This window comes from Ptychodera flava, chromosome 8 (genome assembly GCF_041260155.1).
Source record: "Ptychodera flava strain L36383 chromosome 8, AS_Pfla_20210202, whole genome shotgun sequence".
NCBI classification, from domain to species: domain Eukaryota; kingdom Metazoa; phylum Hemichordata; class Enteropneusta; family Ptychoderidae; genus Ptychodera; species Ptychodera flava.
The window spans coordinates 35,718,315-35,745,392 of record NC_091935.1 but is presented as its reverse complement, the minus strand read 5'-3'; the positions used below and the strand labels follow the sequence as shown (position 1 = coordinate 35,745,392).

General features: G+C 37.8%; 1 protein-coding gene and 1 long non-coding RNA gene across 4 annotated transcripts in view; both read left to right on the top strand.

The window, feature by feature from the left end:
• Window positions 1-1,776, top strand: part of LOC139139186 (neutral cholesterol ester hydrolase 1-like) — a 6,663-nt gene extending 4,887 nt beyond the window's left edge. Inside the window, exon 4 of the mRNA XM_070707994.1 lies at window positions 1-1,776. This exon is cut by the window's left edge and continues 464 nt beyond it. Coding sequence (XP_070564095.1) covers window positions 1-338 — 338 coding nt within the window. The 3' untranslated portion in view covers window positions 339-1,776.
• Window positions 1,777-3,055: 1,279 nt separating this feature from the next.
• Window positions 3,056-19,204, top strand: LOC139139185 (uncharacterized). Of its 3 annotated transcripts, none has more exons than XR_011553744.1 (3): window positions 3,056-3,173; window positions 11,622-12,063; window positions 18,321-19,204. It is a non-coding gene; the product is annotated as an uncharacterized lncRNA (long non-coding RNA). The 3 variants fall into 3 exon arrangements; XR_011553743.1 differs by lacking the exon at window positions 3,056-3,173 and adding an exon at window positions 8,786-8,945; XR_011553745.1 differs by lacking the exon at window positions 3,056-3,173 and adding an exon at window positions 8,803-8,950.
• Window positions 19,205-27,078: the final 7,874 nt, after the last annotated feature.

Below are 27,078 nucleotides of genomic sequence, written 5' to 3'. Positions count from 1 at the left end.
ACAGCCCTCCAAGGATGAGGAACGACTCCCACATCTCGAATCAACTGTATAGAATCATCACAAACCCGACGTTTGCTCCGCTCATGGCGGAGGACCACGAACTCCAGCAGGTGCCACCGGCCTACATCCTCACTGCAGGCTTCGATATGCTGCGGGACGACGGAATCCTGTACTTGCAGAGACTAGAGGAAAATAATATCACTGTGAAGTGGGAACACTTCCATGACGGTTTTCACGGCATGTTCATGCTTGGCGGGGGACCAGTCACATTTGAAGTCGGACGAGATGCCAGGAAAAGTTTTATAGAATATGCCAGACACATGCTTAAATTTGTGTGAAAAGCACAATGAGATTTGACGGGGTGGGACAAGGATACACTGAAATTTTAGTAAAAAAAATGTTAGAATTTGTATCTCTTTAATAGAGCCATTGTTTTTATCGTACGTAGGAAGGGAGAAATTGGCGATTTTTAGTGATTTTGTCATACGTGTATTATTATATTTGAAGAAGATATCCAGACCAGCAGCTCTAAATGCCCACAGTTAGGTCTATAAAACGCATCATACATTCAGCTTTGTTCACAGACACTGCCAACAAAGAAAGCTGCTACACAATTTTTGATGACTAACAAACAGCTACAGCAAGTTTGTACCTAAGTTAATGTATAGAAATAATTTGATTATACTGTTAGTTTTAAAGCCTTACATCTTAGTAGCATGCAACAGTTACAAAGCCGTCTAAAAATTGTAGATCAGTTCCACCGCTGATGCTTGTACACAGTGAATTTGATGTGTCTCTGCACATAAATTGAACGTCATTTGCTAGTTCATACTCCTTGTAATACACAGTAGACCCAGAACCAGAAGGCAATTTTGGTCATAACAAAAAGTGTAAAAGATGTTATCAATAAATTTATGATTATGAATATTGCTGATAAAAACGTTATGTTTTGTCATTATTGTACACTTACAAAAGTACCCAACTGCATTGAAATCCTGAATAATCATCAACATTTTATGCCACTTTTAAGCAGTTGTAGTACAGTCCCTCAGAAATGGGGTGTGGTATCATTACATTACGTCAGCAGCCACTGTTACTGTTTATTACTAACAATGTTTTTACCTTTTTGTTATCGCTAAATAATGCCTTATTGTCACGTGGAAAGCATCGACGTTTTGTATCCTGATAAAACAACCTTAGTTATGTTAGTACGCGTTTGTCGCAATAGGGAATTGCCTGAGTGACATCTCAGGGGCGGCGCCCCATCATACCTCTGCCAAGTTGTCGTTCTGTTTCTGAGATTTCAAAGTCGCCTTGCCAGTTTACGAGTTCACAACAGGTCATGACGGCTTTTATTTTTACTGTTATTATTCTTAGATTGAATACATTAAACATGCCGAAAGGAAAAAATTCTAGCTGTGATACACCATAATAGTCAAGTCGTTCATTTGTTCTAAAGCAAGGTTGGTCTGCACATCAAACTAATTGGCATATCTTTGGTTAGAAAGTTCACACAACATAGACACAGCATCAATACACTGATTCATACGATGTATTTTAACGAATCAAACTTGAATCAGCGTATTTAAACTATTTGGCACCATTTGCTGTTAGGCATTTTAAAAACTTCCTTTCCCCGAAAGAAGGAGACTTTACAAACTTGTTCACAGTTGAGATTGTCTTGCCAGGCTTCAAAAGCCAGACACAACTATTGACATTTATTTCAGATTAACAGTGTTTGATCTCAGAAGAAATTAAATGAGTTTCATGAAGCTATTGTCTAAAGTGTTGTTGTTTGATTACTTTCACACACTCAATGATCAACAAACACACTTTAGATGTCACTTTCACCCGAAGCTGAAAACTTCGTTACGCGCAAGCGCAGTGAAAGCTTCTGAGAGGTGGTGTCGTGGAGGGATGCTTGGATTATCAATATTTTACTAACAACACCATTTTGGTAAGTCACTGTTTTAAGTTCCCTCTGAAGCTCACAGAGAACACCATTGGAACTAATTTGGGATAATTGGATGTTCATATTTTTTTACATTTCTCAAAATTGTGAGGTGCCCTATAGCTGAATGTTGCAATATTACAAATTACTCGTAAAATAAGATTACTCATAAAAAAGTGTGTAACTTAAAAAGAAAAGCAGATGAGCTTAGATTTGCAGATTAAACCGACATTACTTCACCATCCAATTATCCCAAATTGGTTCCAATCGTGTAGTAAAGCATTCACCCGCTTATTTCGAGAAACTATGAATTTTCGCCATTCCTTGTAGTGTCAACACAGGGTTGGCGGCCACTGTGAATTTCAAGAGCCAGTAAATATTGGGTGACTATCTCTAGTACGAAATTGTGCATGGTGGTCCGTGATTTTCGTTCTTGATTTACTAAAGGGAACAAATACTTTAATTACGGAAATTTTGAACAAAAGTTGAAGCCTTTCAACATCGAGGCGCATACTACCAGAAGTAAACAAAATTAGGCTCTCCTAAACAGTCTCAAAGCGCCCTGTTCGGTACACAGGTTGTAGTCTCCGTATAGCTTGGTCCTTTACAGTCAATCTGCATTGCATTGCAAAAGTTTTTGATTATCTCGCTGAGCAGGGCTCCTGTAAGCTTTCATTTTACAGACTCTATACTGAGATGACAATAAGTATTTTGACGCATGTCACAACGTTGGATCAGCAGGTCGGCTACATAATGTCATGTATTGTCAGTCTTTTGTGTGAGATGGTCTACTGTCCAAAACTAATGACTTTCCAAACTAAAACGTCTGCCAGAATGGCATCGTCGTTGAAATGACTAAACTTGAAAATGGAGTTTTGCGCAAATTTTGAATGAATTGTTCCCGACGCAAAAGGTGTGAATGTGTAAGATTCTTGGCGCTCAACCACACCACGGTCCCTCTATCACACGAACGTTGATTAGAGGATGACTTGGTGTAAACCTTCACGTAACAACAACAATATATAGCCTTTGTTAAGTGAAAACAAAATGACAAAAAAAATATGGATAATGGCGGAGCTGTCGTAACACCAGTGAACAAGCAAAGTACACTATAATGTAAATCTTCACCGGAAATGACTTTAAAATGCATCATTGGCATTAGACGAACTGTGTTTTTGTACAAATCTGACCTGGAATGTGGTAGCGGACAGGGACTGGAGTTGTGTATAAATCATGGTATTAGTTTAGAAATAATATATTTGTATTAATTACTTTGAAGGGCATTGTAATGTATTAGGCCTAATTACATTGTTGTTTCGTATGTAGTTGCTCGCATAGGTACTTTCATTCTGGACCGCTTTACAAACGTTTGCTTGGAACATCAATACTAATGAGGGTGTACGGTTCTTCTTTAATTTTCGTAAAAATATATCTCGGGGCTATTCAGGCGTCCACCAAAAACTCCTATACATTACAACATTCATTAAATATAGGTGAAGAGCAGCAATGGTTGCGTTTTGAGATACCTGCTTGTGGTTTGCGTAAGCAAGCCATAAAGGAAGATGACCATAATTATGTTCACCGTTCTTTATAAAACAGCATTGTCGAAGTTGCTGTGATACATAAAAGTATTCCAAAGGTCATCTCTCGGCACTATTTGTGTTGGGGGGGGGGGGGGGTTTGGTCGCATACTAGCCAATATCAAACGGAAAGCAAACCCCAACGCTATCGGTTAGCTGAGGCTTTGATATACAGATAATAAATTGGGCGGAACAGTTATGACAGTGAATGCCTCGTCGAAGTTGCTCTTGCCTTACATACCTGGCAGAGCTATACCTCTTGTAGTTGCTGACGTTCCCAAATAGTTTAAAGGTTATTGATAGTCATCAAAAAGTTTTGGAATGAATTATGTTCACATGCTAGTCATTATCCAAGAAATACAGATGACAATTTGCCTGTTGAAGACGCGCAGAATGCGATGTAAATCGTTGAGAGCGATATATCTGCTGAATAGCATATACATTAGCTGCGTTTTTACACTGCCGGGGTGGGGTCTAGGTCAGGGAAACTCGACGTCCAACAAATTACGTAGAAGATATGCAGTTGACTTCTTTGTCAAGGCCAGAAAAATGTTCATAGTTGGTTCCTTTCAACTTTCACATCATTCTTCTTCCTCGTCAACTGCCAGTTGAAGGTAGCATCGAAAGTCAAGGAATGTAAGTTGCACCACCGTCCCTCCACCCACGTGGTTACACATCATACCAGACAATACGTGACGATCCCGAGAGCGTGTATAATCCCTTCCTACCTCCAATGTACATGTATTGTCAATATGTGACCATGTCAGAAACTCCTGACCATGTCAGAATGTAAAATTGCTATGTTTGTAGTGTCGGTTTAAAGTAAACACTAACAAATTTTAACTCTGAATGACGAGAGACGGGTCGATGCATTTTTAAAAGTGGTGTTTTTGAGGGAAATTCCCGTACAGACCTTCCATTTTTTTCATGAATATTTAACTAATGCCAACGATACCGTCTCTCACCTACAGCTTGTACATTCGCTGACTACAAGGATAATCGAAAAGGGGTGTCCTAGAAATTTCCGTCAACGAAGATGGTGATGGTGATAGACAAGGATTCAGTAAGCTAGTTAGATAAACAGTGGTGTAGGTGTGCTCCCTGACTCGACATGTGACTTCACTTGTGCATGGAGGTAGCTCCATGACTTGTGTCGCAAAGTTCGTTGGTGACGATTCTTGCATCAGTGGACGCGGGAAAACTTTCTTCACCTGGCAATTTGTCTTCTACTACCCACTGAACTGTATGTTCTAACCCACAGGCGTGATGTGGACTGGGTAGGTTTAGTGTCGTTAGGCTACGTTCCGACGTTCCAAAACTTTTACTATCCCCAAGGTGTAAAACGGACTTGTCCAGCCTGCAAATAAAACCGCCCGTTCTAGTCGAAAAATAGACACAAACCCTACATTCAGATACCTCGTTCGATGAGCAAGGCTCTCTGCTGTCCAAAAAACACACCCATCTCACGATAAAATGAAAACTTTTAAGAAATTTGCCGCGTTTTGACCGAATCTACGTTTCTGGTAATAACGCAACTCATTATCATAGAAAGCGGTGAATCTTCGTCTGATGCCGTTGATGGCATTGCTCACGGGCCAATCAGCGATGCGGATGGCATTCCATTATGATGGAATGCACAAACGAAAGTCCATTTACATGACCAACATTCTTTTCATTATTACAATTTAAAATTTCATTATATGTAAGTTTTTATCGATATAAGGTGTTTCAAAACCTGATTCATTTGTTTGATGCTACACAACTGAATAGTTTCCGTTGGATTGTGCACAGTCCCTCTATCCACCGGACCGGTGGATAGAGGGACTGTGAATTGTGTAATCCGACCTTGTTAACGATTGTTGACTTTGCCAGACACAACACAGTTGAACTCATTTAGAGAAAACGATTTAATTGTCGTTCAGGATGGAACGGCCTTGTTGTAAAAACGGTTATTCGGGCTTGTAAACCTCTTTCCAAAAGGTCGGCTGTTGTGACTGATGCGCGCGATTGGAACCACAGGCGCTTGAGACATTCCTAAGTCCATGGTTCAAATATATGTTTACTCGTAGACCCTTGAGAAAAACGGGACAGGCAACTGCGATAGAGAACAAAGGGTCTATGGGATTAGTAGCGTTCGATCCTACTTGGAATAATTAAGAGTTCGGGGACGGAATGAAGCTGGACTCGACACAGGCGACCCAATAAGTTCTGAGTTTTTCCACACTGTTTCTCTATCATTTTCTCTTCTTTCTTCATGCTCTGAATGATCGGAATAAATAAAATAAATGGTTTATATAACCTAACCTAGCCTCTGTGACTCTTTATTTATTTTACACTCCATTACAAGGATATATATCTCTCATACACACATGCTGTAACTAATTAGTCAACACAACTAATTATGCTAATCCGTGGACTTATCAGGGATTTACGGGTTGGTCAACATCGCGAAAGATATGAATGGTTACTAAAACGGGAAGGTAAGAAGCTCTCCTGAAATGTGTCCAGAAATTACCAAATTGCGGCCAGTCATGACCATTTATCCACAATCTACTGCAGCCAATGTATTTCGATGGCCGAGGAGAGTCAGCTACTCTAATTTCAAACGTTTAAATGGTCGCGAACAGTGCAAACCCTGCCAGTGCCTTGCCTGCAGTTCATGGCATGAGGACGTCCGTAAAGCAGGAAGTCGGAAGTTGAAACCTTTGACCTTTACGTTGTTTATATGTGGGCAAACTTGTAAACATATTTCCCAGGGACAAGTCTGATTTTGAATAGGGTCAAAGTTCGTGTACGTGGTTCTCTCAATCGGGTGGTGTTCCTAAGGTTTTGTCTGCCCACCGTCCGGGGTGGAGGGACGGTGGTCTGCCCGTAATAATAATTTTGCTGTATTTTTTCTCACAAACATTGGAAATTCGTTTAAGTTTTAACATGGTTTTAAGAAACATTAATTTTTATATGAGGAATATTCTAGCTCGTATCCTCGAATTAAATCAGCCGATTTTCTTTGATACAGTTTTTTATATGGTTTGGAGAACTCTTTGGGGCGGCGTCAGATAACAAGTGGAATGAGACAACAACATTTCGTCCATGTAAGGAAATCATATAGCAAGTACTTCTTACGCTGGTGCAAACTCTACGAAATATTATGATATCAAAGATGTTTTCCATGATAGTTTACAAGGTTTCTTGTCGGAAATAATCAAGAATATCTAAAAAATACTACACGTAATTGTGACCACATTTTGTATGTGTAGAGGTGTTGTTTGCCGTTCCTAACGTATGTTCTACATGTACGCGACGTATGGTTATCGGTTATCACTGATCAGCTGATGATGGAACGTAATTACGTGTACCGGTAAACTTCTCCATAACGATATGTTACCGGCAGACATGGAGATAATAGCGAGTGAATAGAAATGACGGTGACTGGTTTAAAAAATTCACAGTGCTGCTAAAAATTCTCACAGGCTTCTTAACGTAGTGGCCGACATCATCGGTGATGTCAGTTTGTGTTTCGATGTTGCGAGGTCACCGCTGACGTGACTTTAGTGACGGGCTGCACTGAGCCTCGTCAATCGCTTGTACGCCAGAAAAAGAACGGTCTGCGAGTAGTCATGTCGGAAAAAGCTGGAAAACGGCGATAGTTTGGTGATTTTTGAGCGGATTTCTGGTAGTGGTAGGCCCCTAATAACCATGTTGTCGATGAGTGTTGGCAATTAATTTGGGTGGAAAATTTTCGAAATATCGACAAACAAAGTTGCGACAAGCGTGCTGTCGGGCAGAACATGGACGTTCCCATGGCTGTGGTGGTGACGTTAAAGTCAAAACCAGCCGTAAAAGGCAGAAATCCCGTCCGAAAACACCACAGCTATGGACCCAAAGCTAGCCCACAGTCCCTCTAGAGGGACTGTGGCTAGCCTAACAGTACAAACGAAGTTTTATAGCCCGTGCGCCGCTTCTTTCGGGAATTTTGTGCACTAACAGCATAAGGCGCGATTGAAAATTGATGAATTCCTTAGACTAGTAGCGACCATGGAGCTAGAAACTAGCTCCATGTAGCGACCGACTCTCTTTTATTAGGCGAAAAAAGTAACCGGCGAGATTAACTCTTTGACGCCGTATGTCATTCTAGTCATGAGCTTGGTTGCTACCGTATACCAGAAAACAACCGACTTTGACGTCAAAGGCCTGTTGCTGGTACGTACTTTGAGACAGAAAATAACGATGTTACCGGTAGACATGGACTTAATAGCGAGTGCAGAGAAATGAAGGTGACTGGTTTAAAAAATTCACAGTGCTGGCAAAAATTCTCCAGTGCGTGCTGTTGCTAATGTGTCACCATTGTGCCTTGAATCACGACGCGGTTTGTAAATTATACTTGGTATATACACTCCCAGAAAACGACGACGTGAAACATACATCTATATAATTTTGTTGAAAAACTCATGAAACGGCCACTCCGGTGATCTTTTTGCTTGGTCGGTCGATACTTTCTGGGTGGCATTGTTACATGGAGCAGGACCATAATTAGTTATGTTAGAATTTGGCGCTTGGCAACGAAAAGCATGCGCGTTTCGAGCGTTCCTTTCAATCTAACTTCCCGTTTATTTTGAATAATGAGCAGTGTTTGTTTGCGCATATCATGAATATATAAGCGTCCACTAGGTTTACGGACGTCCTCGGGACATGTTTCCCAAGATCTTCATACCTTCCCCTTTTTCATTAACATCACTATCTTTCCGATGTTGACCAACCTCTGATAAGTCCACGGATTAGCATAATTAGTTGTGTTGACTAATTAATTACAGCATGTGTGTATGAGAGATATACGTCCTTGTAATGGAGTGTAAAATAAATAAAGAGTCACAGAGGCTAGTAGGTATATAGGTATATAACCATTTATTTTTTTTTATTCCGATCATTCAGAGCATGAAGAAAGAAGAGAAAATGATAGAGAAAACAGTGTGAAAAACTCAGAACTTATTGGGTCGCCTGTGGACTCGATCGACTGCACAACGTCCGGTTCATAGACACGTGCATGCGGGTATACGGTAATAATGTTTTCGGATTACAAGTTATTTCGGATAACCCGCAAGTCCAATTTTAGAAAGAAAAGTGTTACAACTGTTTTGAGAATAATTCGTCAGAATGGTTTTAAAGTATTTTTTACATATTAGTAGCGAGATTCGATGCAACTAGAAGTCTGCAGGGAGTCAGTATGTTGCTGTAAAGTGACAAAGTTTCGAATAGAAATCCGAAACACATATCACTGCAGTTCCAGACTTGACAGCAGATGACATCACAGAGTTGTTTATATTCCGCAATCATCCGTGTATCTCCGAATTTTCCCTCGTTTTTGCAGTTTTTTAACTGTCGGAATATTTTCTGTGCGAGGAGTTCTCCATGATTCGGTAAAGTATGTATGTTAACTACTGAAATGTTGTTGTTTGAGGTCGTGTATTTGAGCTCCGATGGAGTAGTCATTTTTTGTATACCCTGATTTTCGTCAAATTTTGCGTGACAGATGAAATAAAGGTGAGATTTTCGTTTCGCAGGACTGTGGAAGTGTAGACCTGTCTAACTTGTAAATGTTTGTTGTTATCGGAGATTTTTATGGCAGGGAATGTAAACTTAAGATGTCGATACCTAGCAAGAGTTTTTTGGAGCGTCTATGGCTAAATGTACACTGTTTTTATCGTCTGGTGTTTTCCTGTTGGCTTCGGCTAGAATCTAAAATGTGATCTTCATCGTTACCAGAACATTCACCATGACTGGTACCAAAAACACCCTCAAAATTCTCTGTTTCATTACTCGGAACGTTCCATGCAAGAGCAAAGTGTACATATTCAGAACATCAGTTTGATCGTTAATGAGATTCAGTGTTAAGTACGAAGTATTGTTGTCGGGCACCGATTGGCAATTAATACTATTCCAAGGTAGATCGCACAAAGAAACCACAGCAGTTGCCTGTCCCTTTTTTCTCGAGGGTCTATGGTTTACTCAATGAACATATTGTATATAAGGCCATTTAAAGAACATTCTTTGTTTGCCGTCCTCGGATTTTTGAAAAAGGTACCAGCCGGCAAGGTTTAAACCTACCAGCCGGCAAGGTTAAAAGGTACCAGCCGGCAAGGTTAAAAAACAAACACAGACAAAACACAGTGTATTTTTTTTATAACATAAGCTCAATTTTTATTTGGTTTCATTTCGAAACATAATATTTTTATTTGTAATAGTGTTAACAATGTGTTTGTCTTCTTAATTTTCTCTCAAAACCTACCAGCGAACGGACGTGAAATAATTTTTTTTATTTGAAGCGCCTAAAATATAAATCTTAAAGGTCGGTTTATCATGTTAAACGAAGGAATATACCTATTCCTACCATTTATTCAATTAGTATGGCAAACCGACGTTATGATTTACATCTGTATGTTTATTGAGTGCACAGAACAGCGAACTCAGCGATGTTCCAATGCCTGTAGTTTGAACGGGATCAGCCATGAGTTGGTCAGATGTCACAGTGAGGTGACTATGAACTAACGAGAACAGCAACGAACAAGCAAAGGTGGAAGCGTCCGTGGTGTACTGTCCTCGCACAAATTAACTACTTTCTTTCTTACTTTTCTGAATTCAAGTTTACAACTCGACATTCTATTCTGAATTCAATTTTACAACTGACACTTCTCTCTACTTTCTGTTGTTACAACTCAAAAACAACAACTGTTTTGTGATCATGTGAAGAGAAAAGAAAATCACCGTTTTCAAGTACGTGTGGAATTACACACGAAAGTTCACTCTGGAAACCAGTTTCAAAAGAGTCTTGGTAGACAATCCTGGTCAATAACAACAATAACAACCTATTTTGGATAAAGTTCTTTTCCCCTACCATGTTTTAAATCACTCGCAGATAAAAAAAAATATGATTATGAGAACCAATGCTACGTTGTTTTCCCAAAGTAAAGCGTTTTAAAGGGTTTTCATATTGTCCATTCTTAAACATTCTTTGTTAAAGGGACATAAGCTGTAACTTGTGGCAAGTTTTTCAGTATTCTGCTTCTGTATATCAACTACCGTGTCTGACCCTAATCGGTTTGTCATGCTAAAATTTCGAGTATTCTTTTTGTCAACACAGCTTGTATGTGTGTAGTGATCATTGTTTATTGTATACAAACGAATTCTAGTCCGGACTTGAATACAATTGTCAACAATAACTATGGAGATTATACTCATATAGGTTATGTTGATATGCTAAATACTTGGCATCAAATTGCAGTTTAGGGATTCAATGCAGAAAGTGTAGGGAAACCACAAAACAAAAGTTCTGAAAAAATAGCCCAAAAGATACAGCTTATGGAACTTTAAAAAACTTGTCGCTCTGAAAAAATAGACGCATAGACGTCTCAAACAGGAGCCATACCATATCAGATATTTCAGACGTTCAGATGGAATCCAGTTCAGAAACGATCATACGGGTAATATTTGCGATAGTTTCTTATAAATGTTTTGTTTACTGGGTTTAGGTTTTATCAGTGAAAAAGTAATTAATTAAACACTTAAGGAAGAATGTACCTCGCGGACAGACAGTCGGACTCTCAAATTTCTACAATTCTGATCTACCACTTGTGGGGCCCATTTTAAAGCGCTTGGAGAAAGAAAAACTTTCACCATCTTAGTTTTTCGAAAATCCAAAATTAAATTTTCTCCTAAGGAGTTAACGCAGGAATGACGGCCATTTTGAATTTCAAATATCGCAAAATGTTGGGGAATTGGTATCGCTAGTTCCAAACTTTGGACGGTCAACCCCGATGTTTATTGTTGATTTGGTAAGAGAATAGTTGAGACTTCCATCAGGAAATTTTGGGCAAAAGTTTAAGCCTTTCACTTTCGAGGTGCACACTACCTTAATCGAAAAGGGCCCGAGGATCAATATCCTGTCAGGCATAAAGTCATTTTGTCGCATTGCATTGTGGTATGTACATACACTGAAGAAGCAATTTTAAAAGACACCTTCCAAATGTTCACTGAAGATATTGCCACAACTATCAAAAACACTGACTCTGATTATGTTTACTTTCTCCTGCTCACAGGCCGCATCGTTATCGACTACAACACTAGCAAGGGAAAGAACGTCCAAAAAAGGATAAGGGAGACGTTTAGTGCTCACTTGGAGGAACAGTTCATCTTGCCAACATCACTACGTACAAGGGATTATCTTTAGCTAGAGGACTGGATGTTTTTAGACCGAAATATGAAGAAAATCTCACATTCCGTCGCTATTATATGTTCAAGACGGAAACTTGCTATAATATCGATGGGATTAATTTTTTCTATACTATCAGTTCTGCACTTCTCGATCCTTCCACACTCAACTCGCTCTTACAACATGCCTTGTTATTTATCCTCTGAACAACTTGATGATTTTCGCTACATGGTTCGCAATATAATAACTATTTATGAAGATATGAACGTTACCTACTGGTTGGACTTCGGGACGCTTTTGGGAGCAGTAAGGACAGGCGATATCTTGAGGTAATTTCCAAAGAATGTTACAGGAACTAAAGTTTTTAGCCTTGGCGTTGTAAAATGATTTACGTTTGAGTTCACATATCACCCACTACACCTACAATGACGGGGCTATGCTGAACTTAACTTAGTCGAAACGATGACGTTTTGAATGGCACATTATACATATGTATACGATGGACGACTAAAGTGACAAGGTTGAATAGTTTGCCTGAACTCATTCCGTTCAAATTTGCACTTCGTCTTAAACTTTGCTTTTAGATACAAGTTAGAGAATCGGGTTTGAATAAATTAACATAAATTTACACCTCTTTCTCGCCCAATTTACGACTGCTTGTCTTTCTGAAAGGTGAACCGAATCAAGATTTTAATCTTGGGTTGACACATTAAGGAAAATTGATGAATCTTTAAAAAACCAATTGATATATATATATACGCTGTGTTATGTGCAGCACCACTTTAATGCATAATCTTTGCATAAACTTCCAATATATTAATTTCTGAGATTTTTCTTTTCAATTTTTCGTTGTAAATCTTCTCATCCGAAAGCAGTATCCAATAGTTTTCTATTGGATACTGTATCATCTAATATGTATTAACCAATATGTAATATTTAAATCCAATATGTAATAATTAACCCTATATGTAAGAACATAAAAGGTGGAATATAATATTAAGCAAAATATGACCTAAATACGACCAGCAACTGTAGACACGCCCCTTAGTAACCAATAACCATTCACAAGTTTCACCATCAAATGGTGATAATTATTTAGGTCCACAAACTTCATAAAATAGTAACAAACAGCCAGCTACCATAAAAACGCCCTCAGGAAGGAATTAAATTTCAAATGATCTTAAGAAACGTCTTCAATAAATACACAAAATAAAATGTAGATATGCATTGCCACCGTTATCATGTCCTTACTTATTTATTTTATTTATTTACTACAAGAATGTACACATTTGTACAGGAAGCTAAGGTCGGAAACGTTCCTACGATTGTATAAAGAAGGTAAATTGAAAAATTTGCATAACCCTAGGTATCCTTAGGAATAATAGTGCATATCAAATTTAAAACATAAATACTTAATGGATTTTTGAACCCGTTCAACCTTGTCTACAATATTCTTTTGCCATGGATTCCAGATAATAGAGCTGTATTCAAGGCCGCTGCGTACTAGGGCGATTTAAAGATAAAGATTTAACATGAAATCTTAGCAATAACGTTTTAAAAATCCAAGCTGATAGGTATTGCTTTCTTGACTGCCTTATCGATATGCTCAGAGAAGACCGTAGAGCTACTACAGATGACGCCCAAGTCCTTTACAGATGTACATAGTGCAATCGGAACTATGTCAATAGACTGATCAAAATTAAACTTTTTGGTGTTATTTGAAGAAGTAATACAGCAACATTTGTCAACATTAAGTTTGAGCTTCCATGTTGAGCACCAACAAACAGCCCTGTCGAAATCGTCCTGACTTGAATTTTTCATATGGATTTGAATCATCGGCATATAAAATCACATTCGATGCACTGGGCAAATTGTGACAAATCATTTATCCGAGCGAATCCGAGCGAAGCGAGGAAAAGTACTGGCGGCAGAATACACTGTATCCCTCGCGAAATACCTTTGGAACGTTACAGAAGGCCATAGGGTTCTGTTATTATTTCATATGTTCCCCAATTTTGTCGATCGCCGTCGAAAAACAGCTAATCGCGACACAGCCTGATTGCATAAAGCTTCTGTATAGTGCGCATTGATATGCTGTCAGTACAGAAATAACGGGCGACGCGCTTACCATTAACGTTTATTTATGGGCAAGGGCGAGAGGAAAGCCTAAAATTACAGGGCGAGGCTTGCCGAGCCCGTTAATTTGGCTTTCCTCTCCTCCGTGCCCATAAATAAACGTTAATGGTCAGCGCGGAGTCTGCCATTTCCATTATATTATCATCGAACCCCTAAAACCGTCAAAATTCACGAAAATTTCCTACGCAAACGACAACGGGGCCCCAGAACTTGTCAGTGAGTAGTGCGCGATGTAAAATTTTGCAAATCGGGAGATTTTTTCAAAAAAGTGTCTAAACGTGGCCCACAAGTGTTCCATTTTATTTGGGATTGATTATGATCTTTGTACAAATTACAATTTACGTTTTAGCTCAAAAGTTACGATGTTTACGATATTATTCATATTCATGGGCACATAAATAAACCATTATTGCGTATTTGTGGTCGGTCACATGGTTCAGCTCGACCAATAAAAATGCGACGGACAGGGCATGGTAATATAATGAACTTTTCTTTAGCTGTGAGCTCACTGATTGACTAAGGGAAATTTTCTACTATTCATATGCAAATTTTTGATATTTGATATTACCGAGTTCACATCACTGTATTTCCATCTCGACTAAGACAACAAAAACAGTTACACAAACAAAGACGTTTCATGGCCAAAGGCACTTGTCTTTGCCATGGCTGACACTGGTATTGCACTATCGCTAATGGGTTGAATTTGTTATCAACCCCACTCAATATTACTCATTTGCCGTTGTTGATCTTCGTTGGCGACTGATTTATGGTAACTGGGTACAGAATCTAGCTCATACTCTTCGTGGCTATGTTTCCGTACGCTGACGTAAAATCTGGCAAGATTTAAGTCACGGTCGTGGGTCAAGCTCGACTGATGGAAATACTCTCGAGTCTACGAGTTTCCCTTGTTATTGCCCGAAGCCAGTCCTTGAAAACAGAAACTTCGGAACGCGTTTTCATAACGGTGTTTTAGTTTGTTTTGAACCTCACGAGAGCTTTGACGTCTTCGGTCGAGACCGCAGCAAATCTTCCAGATGTCAACGGCCTAAGCTTCGCCGGTACCGCTTCCATCGTAGTCACAGGTTTTTGTTCCGTCCTCGCCGAGATATTAGTTTCACTTCGATAAGAAAATTCTGATTCCAAATGTTCGAAATAAATACAGTTCTGACAATCGTAATAATGATTTTCCTCCACAGATATACAATCCGCTTCAATATTTACTGTTGTTCTGGAGCCGGCGACAATATATTTACCAATAGAAGGAAGTACTGGATAATAACTAATTTGCATACTTTAGCGTGAAATAATGGTTTTCTATGTAAACATTATTTTATGACACGTGACCTGTTTTCAAAATGCGTTGCAGGTGACAAACATGTAAAATATTTTGCTGAAAGCAAGCAATAAGTAAAATATTTAAAAGCAGTGATAATTAGCTCAATCAAAAGCTAAAATACTTAGAAAAGTTTCACAGTTTTTGAGAAAATGCAAAAAATAGAGGGACTATATTAACTCTGTCTGTGAAAATACCAACTTTATTTCGCTGCCAACAGATTGGTAATCTGTGGTACATATGTAATAACAATCCAATATGTAATAACATTTAACTCAACATGTAATAACACTAAACAGGAGATATAACACTCATCAAATTCAGACAAATTATGAATAGTAACCATGACAGCGTCCCTTAACAACCCAAAGCACTTTTAAAAAGTTGAAATCAGTGGTAGTGATAATTATTAAGGTTAGCAAATTTGCAAAAACTAATTCAAATTCACAGAAATTTAACCAGCAATTGTGAATGTATCGTTCATCAACTGGTTACAGCATTTCCCTTAGTAAATGACCTCGAAATCAAAAAGGAAATGTACATGTGCACAGGTTTCTTCAACAATCAGAAGGTAAATTAAGGCACTGTAAATATATTTTATCACATACCCTATTCAACTTATGGCATTTTGCCATGAAGTAGTATGACGCTAACTTTTGGTACTTTATTGTCATAATTTTTATTTGTTGCGACAGAAAAAAGGATTTGAAGTGATCAGCAATTTTCTTAAAATAAATTTATTAAAACTAATAACTAAATCTAGGGTGTAATTTAAATAAAATTACAATGCAGAGCAAAAACTACTATATCAGCCGGGACGGCACAAAGGCTCCTAGTCTCCAGAGAATTGAGTCAGACAGAAACTGGTGGGTGAGGAAGTACTTTGGCTTGCAAGCTTTAGGTTGGTTCGAACCGTATAGATGTTCACAGAGCAAATCAAGCGAGAGTGTGTAGGTGCTGAAGTAAACACCGACGTGATCCCTAAAAGCCTAACTGAAAATCGGTACCGTCCCGTATTTATATTAAAGGGAGCTTAGATACAGACAACACTGGAGAATTCTAGAATTTCTATTGATACACTGAGAACTATTCTAATAATGTCTTAACTTGTAGTAAACATGACGTTCTGGAAAGTTCTAAAGAAGGCTAATTGATTTCGAGGTCATGGAGGAGAATGACCTTAAACAGCTTCGTGGAGGAGAATGACCTATGTAACACATCGTTATAACATAGGCGTCAAAACTCATCTTTCTTCCTAATGCCTGGAAATAAATATACCACAGTCTATGTAGATTCTCCATGGCTGATTAGGGACTGGTCAGTTTCTTCGGCCTGGGGGGGGGCGGTGGACGGGGGGGGGGGGGGCCGGGTGGACGTCAAAAAGTGGCTGACCCCCCCTATGCCAAATTTTGAAAACAGGGTGACCCCCCTATTCCATAGTTCGAAACAAGGTGACCCCCCCCCCCTGGCGCGCGACATAGGTAAAGCAAAAGGTGGACAAAAAATTATATCTATATATATCTATATATATAATATAAAATAAAATTATATCTATATATATCTATATATATATATATATGTATATATATATATATATATATATTATATTTTACATTTTACATATATTTATATTTTAAATAGTCATTCTATGTTTTAATGAAATTGTTGACATGTCAGTGTAAGATAGGAATTTCAAAGTGTTAATCTTAAAGTTTGAATACAGTACATTTTGAATGAGCTTTATTTTGAATGAGCTTTGAATGTATTTCACACTTTCTATGCTTAACCAGATGTCCTGAACTGTTGTACAGAAATGGATGTCAATCATTAATATCAAAGAGGAAAAAGCAGTGAATCAAAAACTTTGATGGGTGTTAAGACTTGCCAACCATCCAATTAAATCTCCTGAGGAGCCATAGAGAGCTTTTTTAGCCAAATCTGATGTGTACAGTGTCTGAGAGGACCTTTTCTTGTAATATTGAAACCATAAAAGCACAGCTAATAATGACAAAAACTGCCTTTTTAACTGTTATTTTGTTCATAAAAAAGCATCTTTCTACAGAAAACCTGTGACACAAAGGAAAATAATTGCATCAATGAGAAGGAAAGATATCTTGTCATTTTTCTATCTCTAAAATAAGTCACTGTATCAAATATATATTGTGAAATATTTGTGCATGTTGCTTTCTCATACTGAATTCTCATAGAGAGAACAGAAAGGTATCAGAAATTTGTCATCCTTTTCATATGAAATGCAGATTTCATAATGGTACACTTTCACTTTGCAAACATCAAGATATCTCTGATTTTATTAAAGTATGGCGCCCGAAGGGCGCGCCGAAAAATATGAAACATCCTGATATCTCTGATATATATGCCTTGTATATTAAGTCATGCACCTGAACGGCATGCTGAAAAATGTCTGATATATTAAAGTAATGAGCTTGAAGAGCACGCTGAAAAATATTGAACATACAGATATCTCTGATGTATGTATGCTTGATATGTTAAAGTTGGGTGTGCTGAAAAATATGACTGATTATTAAAGTTACGCGCCCGAAGGGCGCGCCGAAAAATACAACTGAATAATGAAATTTGTGGCTGACACTAGCATTTTTGGCAATGATGAGCCTGTGTCAAAATTCAAAACACACTGACCCCCCCTATTGGGCATTTCAAAAACAAGGTGACCCCCCCCCATCACCAAAGTCAAAAACAGGGTGACCCCCCCCCCCCCATGAATCCACCGGGCCCCCCCAGGCTGAAGAAACTGACCAGTCCCTTAGTTTAGTTAAAATGAAACACAATTTTAACCGAAGTAATATATGAAGCTATAATAAATCAAGACAATGGCATGTAATCAAACTCATATGCCACTCCATTCCATATTTGGTTGTATACAGCTCTGTTACTCGATGCTTTCGTTTGATGGCGATACATTGTCTAGCGATTTTATTTTCAGAGCCCAACCTTTCACAGTGTACAGCAAAAATCTTTTCCAAAGACAGTGCATGGAAATGTTATGACATCTTTATCGACCACGCATGGAAATCTATTTCAACAAGATAAAAACACACTATAACCTTTCTAAGCATATGCTGTCATTTCACTTTACAGACATGATGGAGATGCCGACATTAGCCGAACGACTCCTGAAGGGGGCACCTACAACGCCACTGAATTCATTAAATGTCTGTCGGAAAAGGGAATCAATTCTGACAGTAACACCGCTTCGTATAAAAACCTCGTTGTTGATCTCTTTCAGTGGGAACAGTACGACGGTGAATACGACGGAAAACCAGGGAAAATGTTACGGAGGAAGTTATGGAAAGAAAAATTAGATTCACAGAATTTTTTTGACAAGGTCAACGAGAAAAGATGTTATAACTTACCAACCTCCTGGATTTTACCGACGAAGAAGATTGATTTTCTCGGGATGAAAACTAGAATCCCAAATAACCATGAACGTGTACTGAAACATGTTTATCCTTTTACGTACTACAGAACATTTTCAATAACTATTCCGTATAAATGGAAGTGTTGGATTCCGTTTTTCCAGTAGCACACAACTTGATACGATGTTGATTATATTTTCCACATGTACCAACCACAACTGACAACCAATTTTCTGTTCTTGTTGGTATTGATAGTGTTAGGAAAGAACTTCTTTACATTAACACCAGCAAAGTTATCCAAGTTTAGGTATTCCCAATATAAATCAGAAAGGAATGTACAAACGAACTTGCAACTCCAATTACTGTTTTACTGAACGAGCAATTAGATTACTATTTATTTCCTTCGCTTCCAATTTCAAAAAAAACCCCAGGAAGTCGAGCTAAAGTTGAAAATTATCGACCGATTTCCATTTTACCCTCTTTGCCTACAATCTTTGTAATGATAGTTTATTTACGACATCACATTATGTCTTCAAAGAAGGATCTATTAATCAGTATGGTTTTGTTACAGGTATTGGGTTATTAAATATATCGTTTCTTATGGTAGATATTGTAATAGCAATTAATAACAACGCACAATAGGATATCATATACACTGACACCTCAAATGCATTCGACGGTATTAAGCACCAATTTGACTTGGTTCTATTTGTATATTCACAATAGACTACACAAAGTTGTTAAGATTGTCTTTTTCTAAGAGGATACCTGTCGATTCAGGCATCCTTCAGTGGTCTCATCTTGGTCCTCCTTTTAGGTGACATACCATTTGATTGGCTCTCTGACCGTGCAATCCGACATCAACAGGATTGTTAATTGGCCAGTCACGTGGCTATTTAACCTTAATCACTTAAAATGTAAGTCTGAAGCTTATATGCTTAATTCAAAGGAGACGTTTTTAAATTCTCATATATACTAGGTTCTCATGCTTTAGTGAAAGTCGATAGTGTGAGAGATCTGGTTGGTAATATTGATATTATATGATGATTTTTTGGTGAATATGTGTATAGCATGATTAAGGTTGGAGGTGTACTCTCCGGTTGCTTGTTGGGAATAGGCATTGTGTAATGAAGATTATGTAGGATAAAATGCACCTAGGGGAAAGACTTAGATATTCGAACTTTTACAAAACCTTTTTTTCCATCACTTTTGGGGTATTCATTTTGAAACAAGTAGAATAACTAAAATTTTCACCAGCTCATTTTTGTGAAAGTCAAAAACTCAATTTCTGTCCATCGAGTTAACATAAGGATAGCGGCCATTTTGAATTTTAAGTGTCGGGAAACATTGAATGATATGTTTCTCTTGTACCAAGTTCTGCCTTGTTTCCCCCTAAATTCTATTCTTGATTTCAAAAGGGATTGATTTAACTTTTCCCAACGAAATTCTTTAATTTCGAGGCGCATAATATCTCAGCGATCTTATACAGTGATCGAGATTAAAATATACGTAAAGCGTACTTTATTTGGAGTAGCATTAGTAAACACCAGGTGGACATAGCGGTGTGCAGCATACGTTTTTAAAATTAAAATTCTAGGGAAAACAATTTTATGATGCACAATATTATGCTCAGGATATCATATACACTGACTACAGCTACGTAGCGACAGGTAATCGCGTTCCCTTGAGCTTTACGTTAGCTATTCGAGTCATCAGGACATCAGGAGAAGAGAGTCAAGAAGTGTTATCTATTATAGGTTTTGGTAATACGTATTCATTTTTTCTTGCAGCATAAACATTTCATGACATTAAGGGATTGGGCAAGGATGGAGACATGACACGCCTGCAAGCGATGACGTCGGAATCGTCGTACACAAACACAGACGCCTTTTAATCGTGGCACAAAGTAATTAATAACGTTAAAACATAATTAATTTCGAATTTCTTCCAATCTCTTTCATAATATCCGACTGCTTAGTTTTTGTGTCGGGTGAAGCATAGCGGGGGCCAGGAATAACTAAGCCCAAGGCGAACAATAACTTGTTGAATACGACCTAATTTAGATAGAGAAAACAGATGAAGAGTTCAGAGCAATAAAAGTAGTAAGTTTTACCGTAAATTTTCAAAAGAACAATAGTCCTATCATTTTTTGCAATACTAAAACTAGATTAGACTCACTCTTTACCCTACGGGTCAACCGTCGCAACATTCAGAGGTAATACGGTAAGGTCACAACTGCTATTTTATGGATAATTTGGACAATCACTGAGCTAGAAAACGTCAAGTTTTGAAATAATCCAGAAATTAAATGGCAGGACTTCAACTGTGATAAACAGTTGTCAGTGTATGTTGTCCGATTCGGCGAGAGCTTGACGCTGACTTTGCATCTGTCATCAATCTGATATGGACTCCCGCTGAATCAATCAAAGTGCAAGCCGTTGTCTTAATGCATTGCTTTGTGTACATAATACTCAAATGTGCTGCTTAAGAGATTTCTTCATATTCGACCCTAAACTAATGTCACTGAGAGGTAAGTTAAAAAACCATACTTTATTTGTGCATTGAAATTCGGACTTCTGATTTTGAAACAGGGCGGATTGTTTACGATTAAGTTTATATAGGTCAGTTCAAATGCGCCGACTCAGCAATTTTCGAATATGCTGATGTAGGGTTCCGATTGAGGGAGCTTTCAGTAATTACAAGGGGGTGGGCCGGGGGAATTTCGCGCACAACTGTACCGTAAAAAGTGACCCTCCCCGCTATCCTCCTGTCTAAAATGTGACCCTCCCCCCTTGTCCGACATTCTAAAATTTGACCCTCCCATCAACAACTGCGGTATTCTCCCCAGGAATAACTGAAACAGTATCAGCTAATTTACATAACGATTGGTTCAATTGTTATGTTAAGGACAAATTACAGAGGGGAGGGCTGGTGTTTTTGGAGGGACAGTCGCAATTTATCACGCAAGAATATTTGAAGAGATATGGTATTTCATACATTTGAGGGAGGGTCACCATATTTTGTGCAACTATAAGAAGGCAAGATGTAGCTGATTTAGTGCTTCATCCAAAAATATCAAATCATAATACATGGAGTCTATCAGGCAAATTATTGACAATTTCCCCCCCCCCCACAAAACATGCTATATCTGTATATTATATATGTTTGATAATGTATTTAAATGTACTTTGCTTGAATTGGGAAGTAAAATGAGCATTCGTGTAGAAGAAATTTATTTCTGAATTTCATCTAAAAAGTTGGTTCACTATCCATGGTGTCTTTGATGAAACTATGAATAGTTTTTTCCAACACAAAAACAGGTAAATCTTTGCATTTGTGTACTCTTGATTATTGATATTAATGTTCTTGATTAGACTAGAGTGGTTACAAGTCCATGGTTGTGTAAAAAATTTGATTTTAGAATTTCACGAAAATGTCAATTCACTATCCATGGGGGTCTATGATGAAACTATGAATAATTTTTTTTTCAGTACAAAATTAGATAAATCTGTGCATTTATGTATGCTGGATTATTAACATTATTGTTCTTGATTAGAGTAGAGTGGTTACAAGTCCATGGTTGTGCAAGAAATTTGATTTTGGAATTTCACCGAAATGTCGATTCACTATGCATGGGGGTCTATGATGAAACTATGAATAATTTTTTTTCAGTACAAAATTAGATAAATCTGAGCATTTATGTATGCTGGATTATTTACATTATTTTTCTTGATTAGACTAGAGTGGTTACAAGTCCATGGTTGTGCAAGAAATTTGATTTTGGAATTTCACTGAAAAGTTTATTTACTGTACATGGTAGTCTATGATGATTTACTGTACATGGTAGTCTATGAGAGAACTATGCACAATTTTTGTCAATATAAAAATTGACAATATCTTTGCATTTATGTACATTTGATAATTGATATACACTTTTCCACCTGTTGCATATGTTTTTGTCGCTTGTCTTTTATCAGTTTTATTTAACTGTTCAAGGTGTTTAATGTAGGATACCACTGCATCTTCTTTGCTTGTGAAACTTGTGGATAATGTGTACGTATTTTGTTGGTGATTTCCTATTCAGGAAATATCACACGGAAATTCAACGTTTTGGCCATAAAATCAGCTTCTGTCAAAAGTGACCCTCCCCTAAAGATAGGTTTATAAAAAGTGACCCCCCCTTGAGCTCTTTTCTAAAAAATGACCCTCCCCCCAATTCCCCCGGCTCATCCCCCCTGTAATTACTGAAAGCTCCCTAACGATTTAGCACTGCTAAAACGGTAATTTAGCATCGGTTGAAAGATCTCTCGTCCAATCAGAATGGCGCATGGTAGCATGATATGATATAAAAATAAATATATAATCATGAGTATTCTTGATAATAAAATTAGCATATCTGTCATTATTGTATACTTGGAAAAATATCCTACTGCACTAGAATTCAGAATTATTATCAGTGTTTATGCTAAATTCATGCAGCTGTAGCAAAGACCCTCAAAAATGTGGTCAATATAGTTACATTGCAGCAGCATTGCTATGTAACTTGATGTGCGGTCACAGTACTGCCTCGGCAGTCTCTCTAATCACATTGAAGTGCAGCTGACGCAGAGAAACAGTTTGTCAGTATTCTAGAACCATCGACCCAGCACTGAAGTTTCGAAAACCCGCATATCGAGAACAGTAACTAATCAGTAACTGTTTCTTTAAACAATTACTGTTTAGAGAGACCGCGGCTGAGGCGGTACTGTGACCGCTAATCAAGCTACTGTGCAATGCTACAGCTGTAACTATATTGACCACATTTCTGAAGGTCTATTGCCACATTTGCGTGAATTCTGCATAAACAGTGATCATCACTCAGGATTCTAGTGCAGTTTTGTACTTTTGTAAGCATGCAATAATTATAGAAATAGTAATTTTTATCAACAGTATTGATAATCATAAAGACACTCTTGCTGTGACTAATAACGCCTTCTCTCCCTGTAATAGAACTGGTTATTTTCAATAAAGATTGTCACGTTTTTCAAAGTAGTGTTACCTGTATGTGCTCCTTCGCAAATGAAAGTCCATTTACATGACCAACATTCTTTTTATTGTTACAGTTTAAATTTTGTTATAAGCAGTAAGTTTTTTATCGAACACGATTGCAACTAATTTGGGATAATTGGATGGTGAAGTAATGTCTATGTAATCTGTAAATGTAACCTCATCTGCATTTCTTTATAAGTTACACGCTTGTTTTTATGATTAATTTGTAGTATTGCAACATTCAGCCATAGGGCACATAACACGTTTGAGAAATTTAAAAGATATAAAGATCCAATAATCCCAAATTAGTTCCAATAGTGTTATAGATACGTAGTGTGTTTCAAAACTAGATCCGCTGGCATGTCATGAGATTCTAAACAGTTTCCGTTGGACTGTGTAATCCGACTTTGTTAACGATTGTTGAGTTTGCAAGATACAGCACAGTTGAAACTGATTTAGTGAAAGCAATTTAATTGTCGTTCTTATCAGTACTTCACCGTCTTGTAGTGAAAACGATTAGCTTGCAAACCTCTTACGATTGGTTGGTTTTTGTGACCGATGCGTGAGATGTGAACCACAGGCGTTTGAAACATCGCTAAGTCCACGGTTCAAATATATTTTTGTTAATCAATAAATATATACATAGAAAACTTGAAAGTCGGTTAACCATGTTAAACGAAGGTACATACCTACGCCTGATTTACACCTGTATGTTTATTGAGTAGAAATGTATTAGGACCGTGGACTTGAAGTATAGTGTCTTTTGCGCATGCGGTTTGAACGGGATCTGCTTTGGCATTGGGTCAGATGTCACAGTGAGGTGACTATAAACTGACGAGAACAGCAAAGAACAAGCAAAGGTGGGAACGTTTGTACCGCCCCGTGTTGTAAACATTTATCTCTAAGCGTTCCTCACGTTGCAAAGGCGTGTTGAGGTTGGTTCAAGATCGTATGAGAAGGATACAGGAGATAGCATCATACGTTTTGAGTAATTAATTATTGGTAAAAAATGAATATCAGAATAATAACAGAACAAGAAGGGTATATTCTATTTTTGTGATCTTGTTTACTCCTCAGAAACAATCAAAAACTGACGGAAATGCCCATGTTATGACCTACGTATAGTGATGATAATTTTATAGTTATTTAAGTTTAGAAAAGTATATAACTTAAAGTTTGTAGAGAATGTACACTGCAGATTGAGAATTGGAAATCTGGAACGTCAAGCTCGCCATCTTGTAATAAAGATCTAAAGTCACTGTGGTGCTTACAAGCAGCACCTTGGGTTGTCATCTTGCAGTTACTGAAAGCACTACGATCCAGACGGGTACCTCAACTCGTATTCCCAAAACTACGAACGAAACACGCCTATGGTGTTCAATCCTTGCCAAAATTACTACTTTTTACTTTACTATTCAAAATTCACTTTTACATCCTAACATTCCCCTCGACTTTCTGTTTTATTTTCAATGTTACAACTCAACTTTCTGTGTCTTTCTACATTCTATTTTACATTCTACTACTCGACCTATTACTTCATGATTTTACAATTCTACATCATTACTCTCAATTTTATTATTCTAAATTTCATTTTACAATTAAACGTGACAAATTCCCATTTCGCCTTTCACAATGCCATGTTGCACTCGTGGTGGAGGTTGACACCGGTGAATGCATTCGCGCAAGAAGCATTTAATCAGGAGAATTGACATTCTTCCTTGTTAGAGCAATCTCGATGCAGAATTAACTTCATAACCTTCGCCTAAGATTCATATTCAGACGCACATCTCACTCATGAGACTTTTCGAACCTTATCCATAGCTCTTCTGAAGACATGCTTCACAAGGTCAAAAAACCGCTGTTGTTCGAGTTGTAAACATTGAATAAAGAGAGAAATGTTGAGTCGCAAAATTGAATTCATAAAGGTAAAATAAAAGTAGAAATTTTGGCATGGATTGGACACCAATATAATACAATAACAGTTTTCATACTTTTGTAAAGGAGGCAGTTCAACCAGTACTCTTGGTTTTCTAATAATCTTTATTTAAAATATACCGACGTTTCGGCAACACACAAATTGCCTTCTTCAGGATAAAAGCTGTAAAATAAAAGTGAGCACATACAAAAGTAAAAATCAGGCTTGTAAAAGGTAAACTGAGGGTAAAATCGAAATCAAATGCAAATTACAATACTTATGAAATCTGGAAATACAGTGAGCGAAAAAACCAAAACTATATAGTAGTGAGAAATGGAATTAAAAACCAGTAATGATTTAAAAACTCTATATTATACCAGTCTGGTAATATAGAGGGAGTGACTTAAGGCTAAACCTAAGCCTAAGCCCAAGCCTAACCCTAACTTAAGACTAATCCTAACCCTAACCATCGGAAATACATATACACAAACAAATAAATAAATAAATAAATAAATAAACTGCTCTTTATTGACAAATATAAACAAAACAACTTTTCGCTGTTATTTTATTAAAAATAACAAATAAACAAACACAAACACTTACACACAAACAAACACAGACACAAATAAACAAGGAAAAGAGCTCCCTGTGGAACTACTAGAAGAAAGCAAAATTAGGCTCTCCTAAACAGTCTCTAAGCTCCCTGTTAGGTACACAGGTTGTAATCTCCGCCCCACTTACATGTAGCTTGGTCCTTTACAGTCAATCTGCATTGCATTGCATAAGTTTCTTGATCATCTCGCTGAGCAGGTTTCCTGTAAGCTTTCATTTTACAGACTCTATACTGAGATGACAATAAGCATTTGGAAAACACACAGAATGCGATGTCAGTTAATTTTGAGAGCGACGTGTCTATTGAATACAGGAGTATCAACAGGGACCAAAGTATTGCATTTATTTCAGTTGAACCTGCCATATATGGGGTGTAGGTCTTGGAACTCGTGATTCAACAAAGTATGTAGCCAATGGAAGGACAAGAATAAGTCAGAATCTCTCCACTTTATACAGGATCGTGGCTATGCCGGATACCGACGCCACAAGAAATAGGCCTACAGAGTGTGGTACGATTTTAATTTCCACCGACATTTGAAAAGAACCACGAGACACGTCATCATTTGCCCGTATGGGGCATGTCACAACGTTGGATCAGCAGGTCTGCTACATAATGTCATGTATTGTCAGTCTTTTGTGTGAGATGGTCTACTGTTCTATAACTAATGACTTTCCAAACTAAAACGTCTGCCAGAATGGCATTGTCATTGAAATGACTAAACGTGAAAATGAAGTTTGGCACAAGTTTTGAATGAATTGTTCCCGACGCAAAAGGTGTGAATGTCTGCGATCCTTGGTACTCAACCACACCACGGTCCCTCTATCACACGACCGTTGATTAGAGGATGACTTGGTGCCAACCTTCACGTAACAACAACAATATATAGCCTTTGTTTAGAGAAAACTAAATGACAAAAAAAACTTG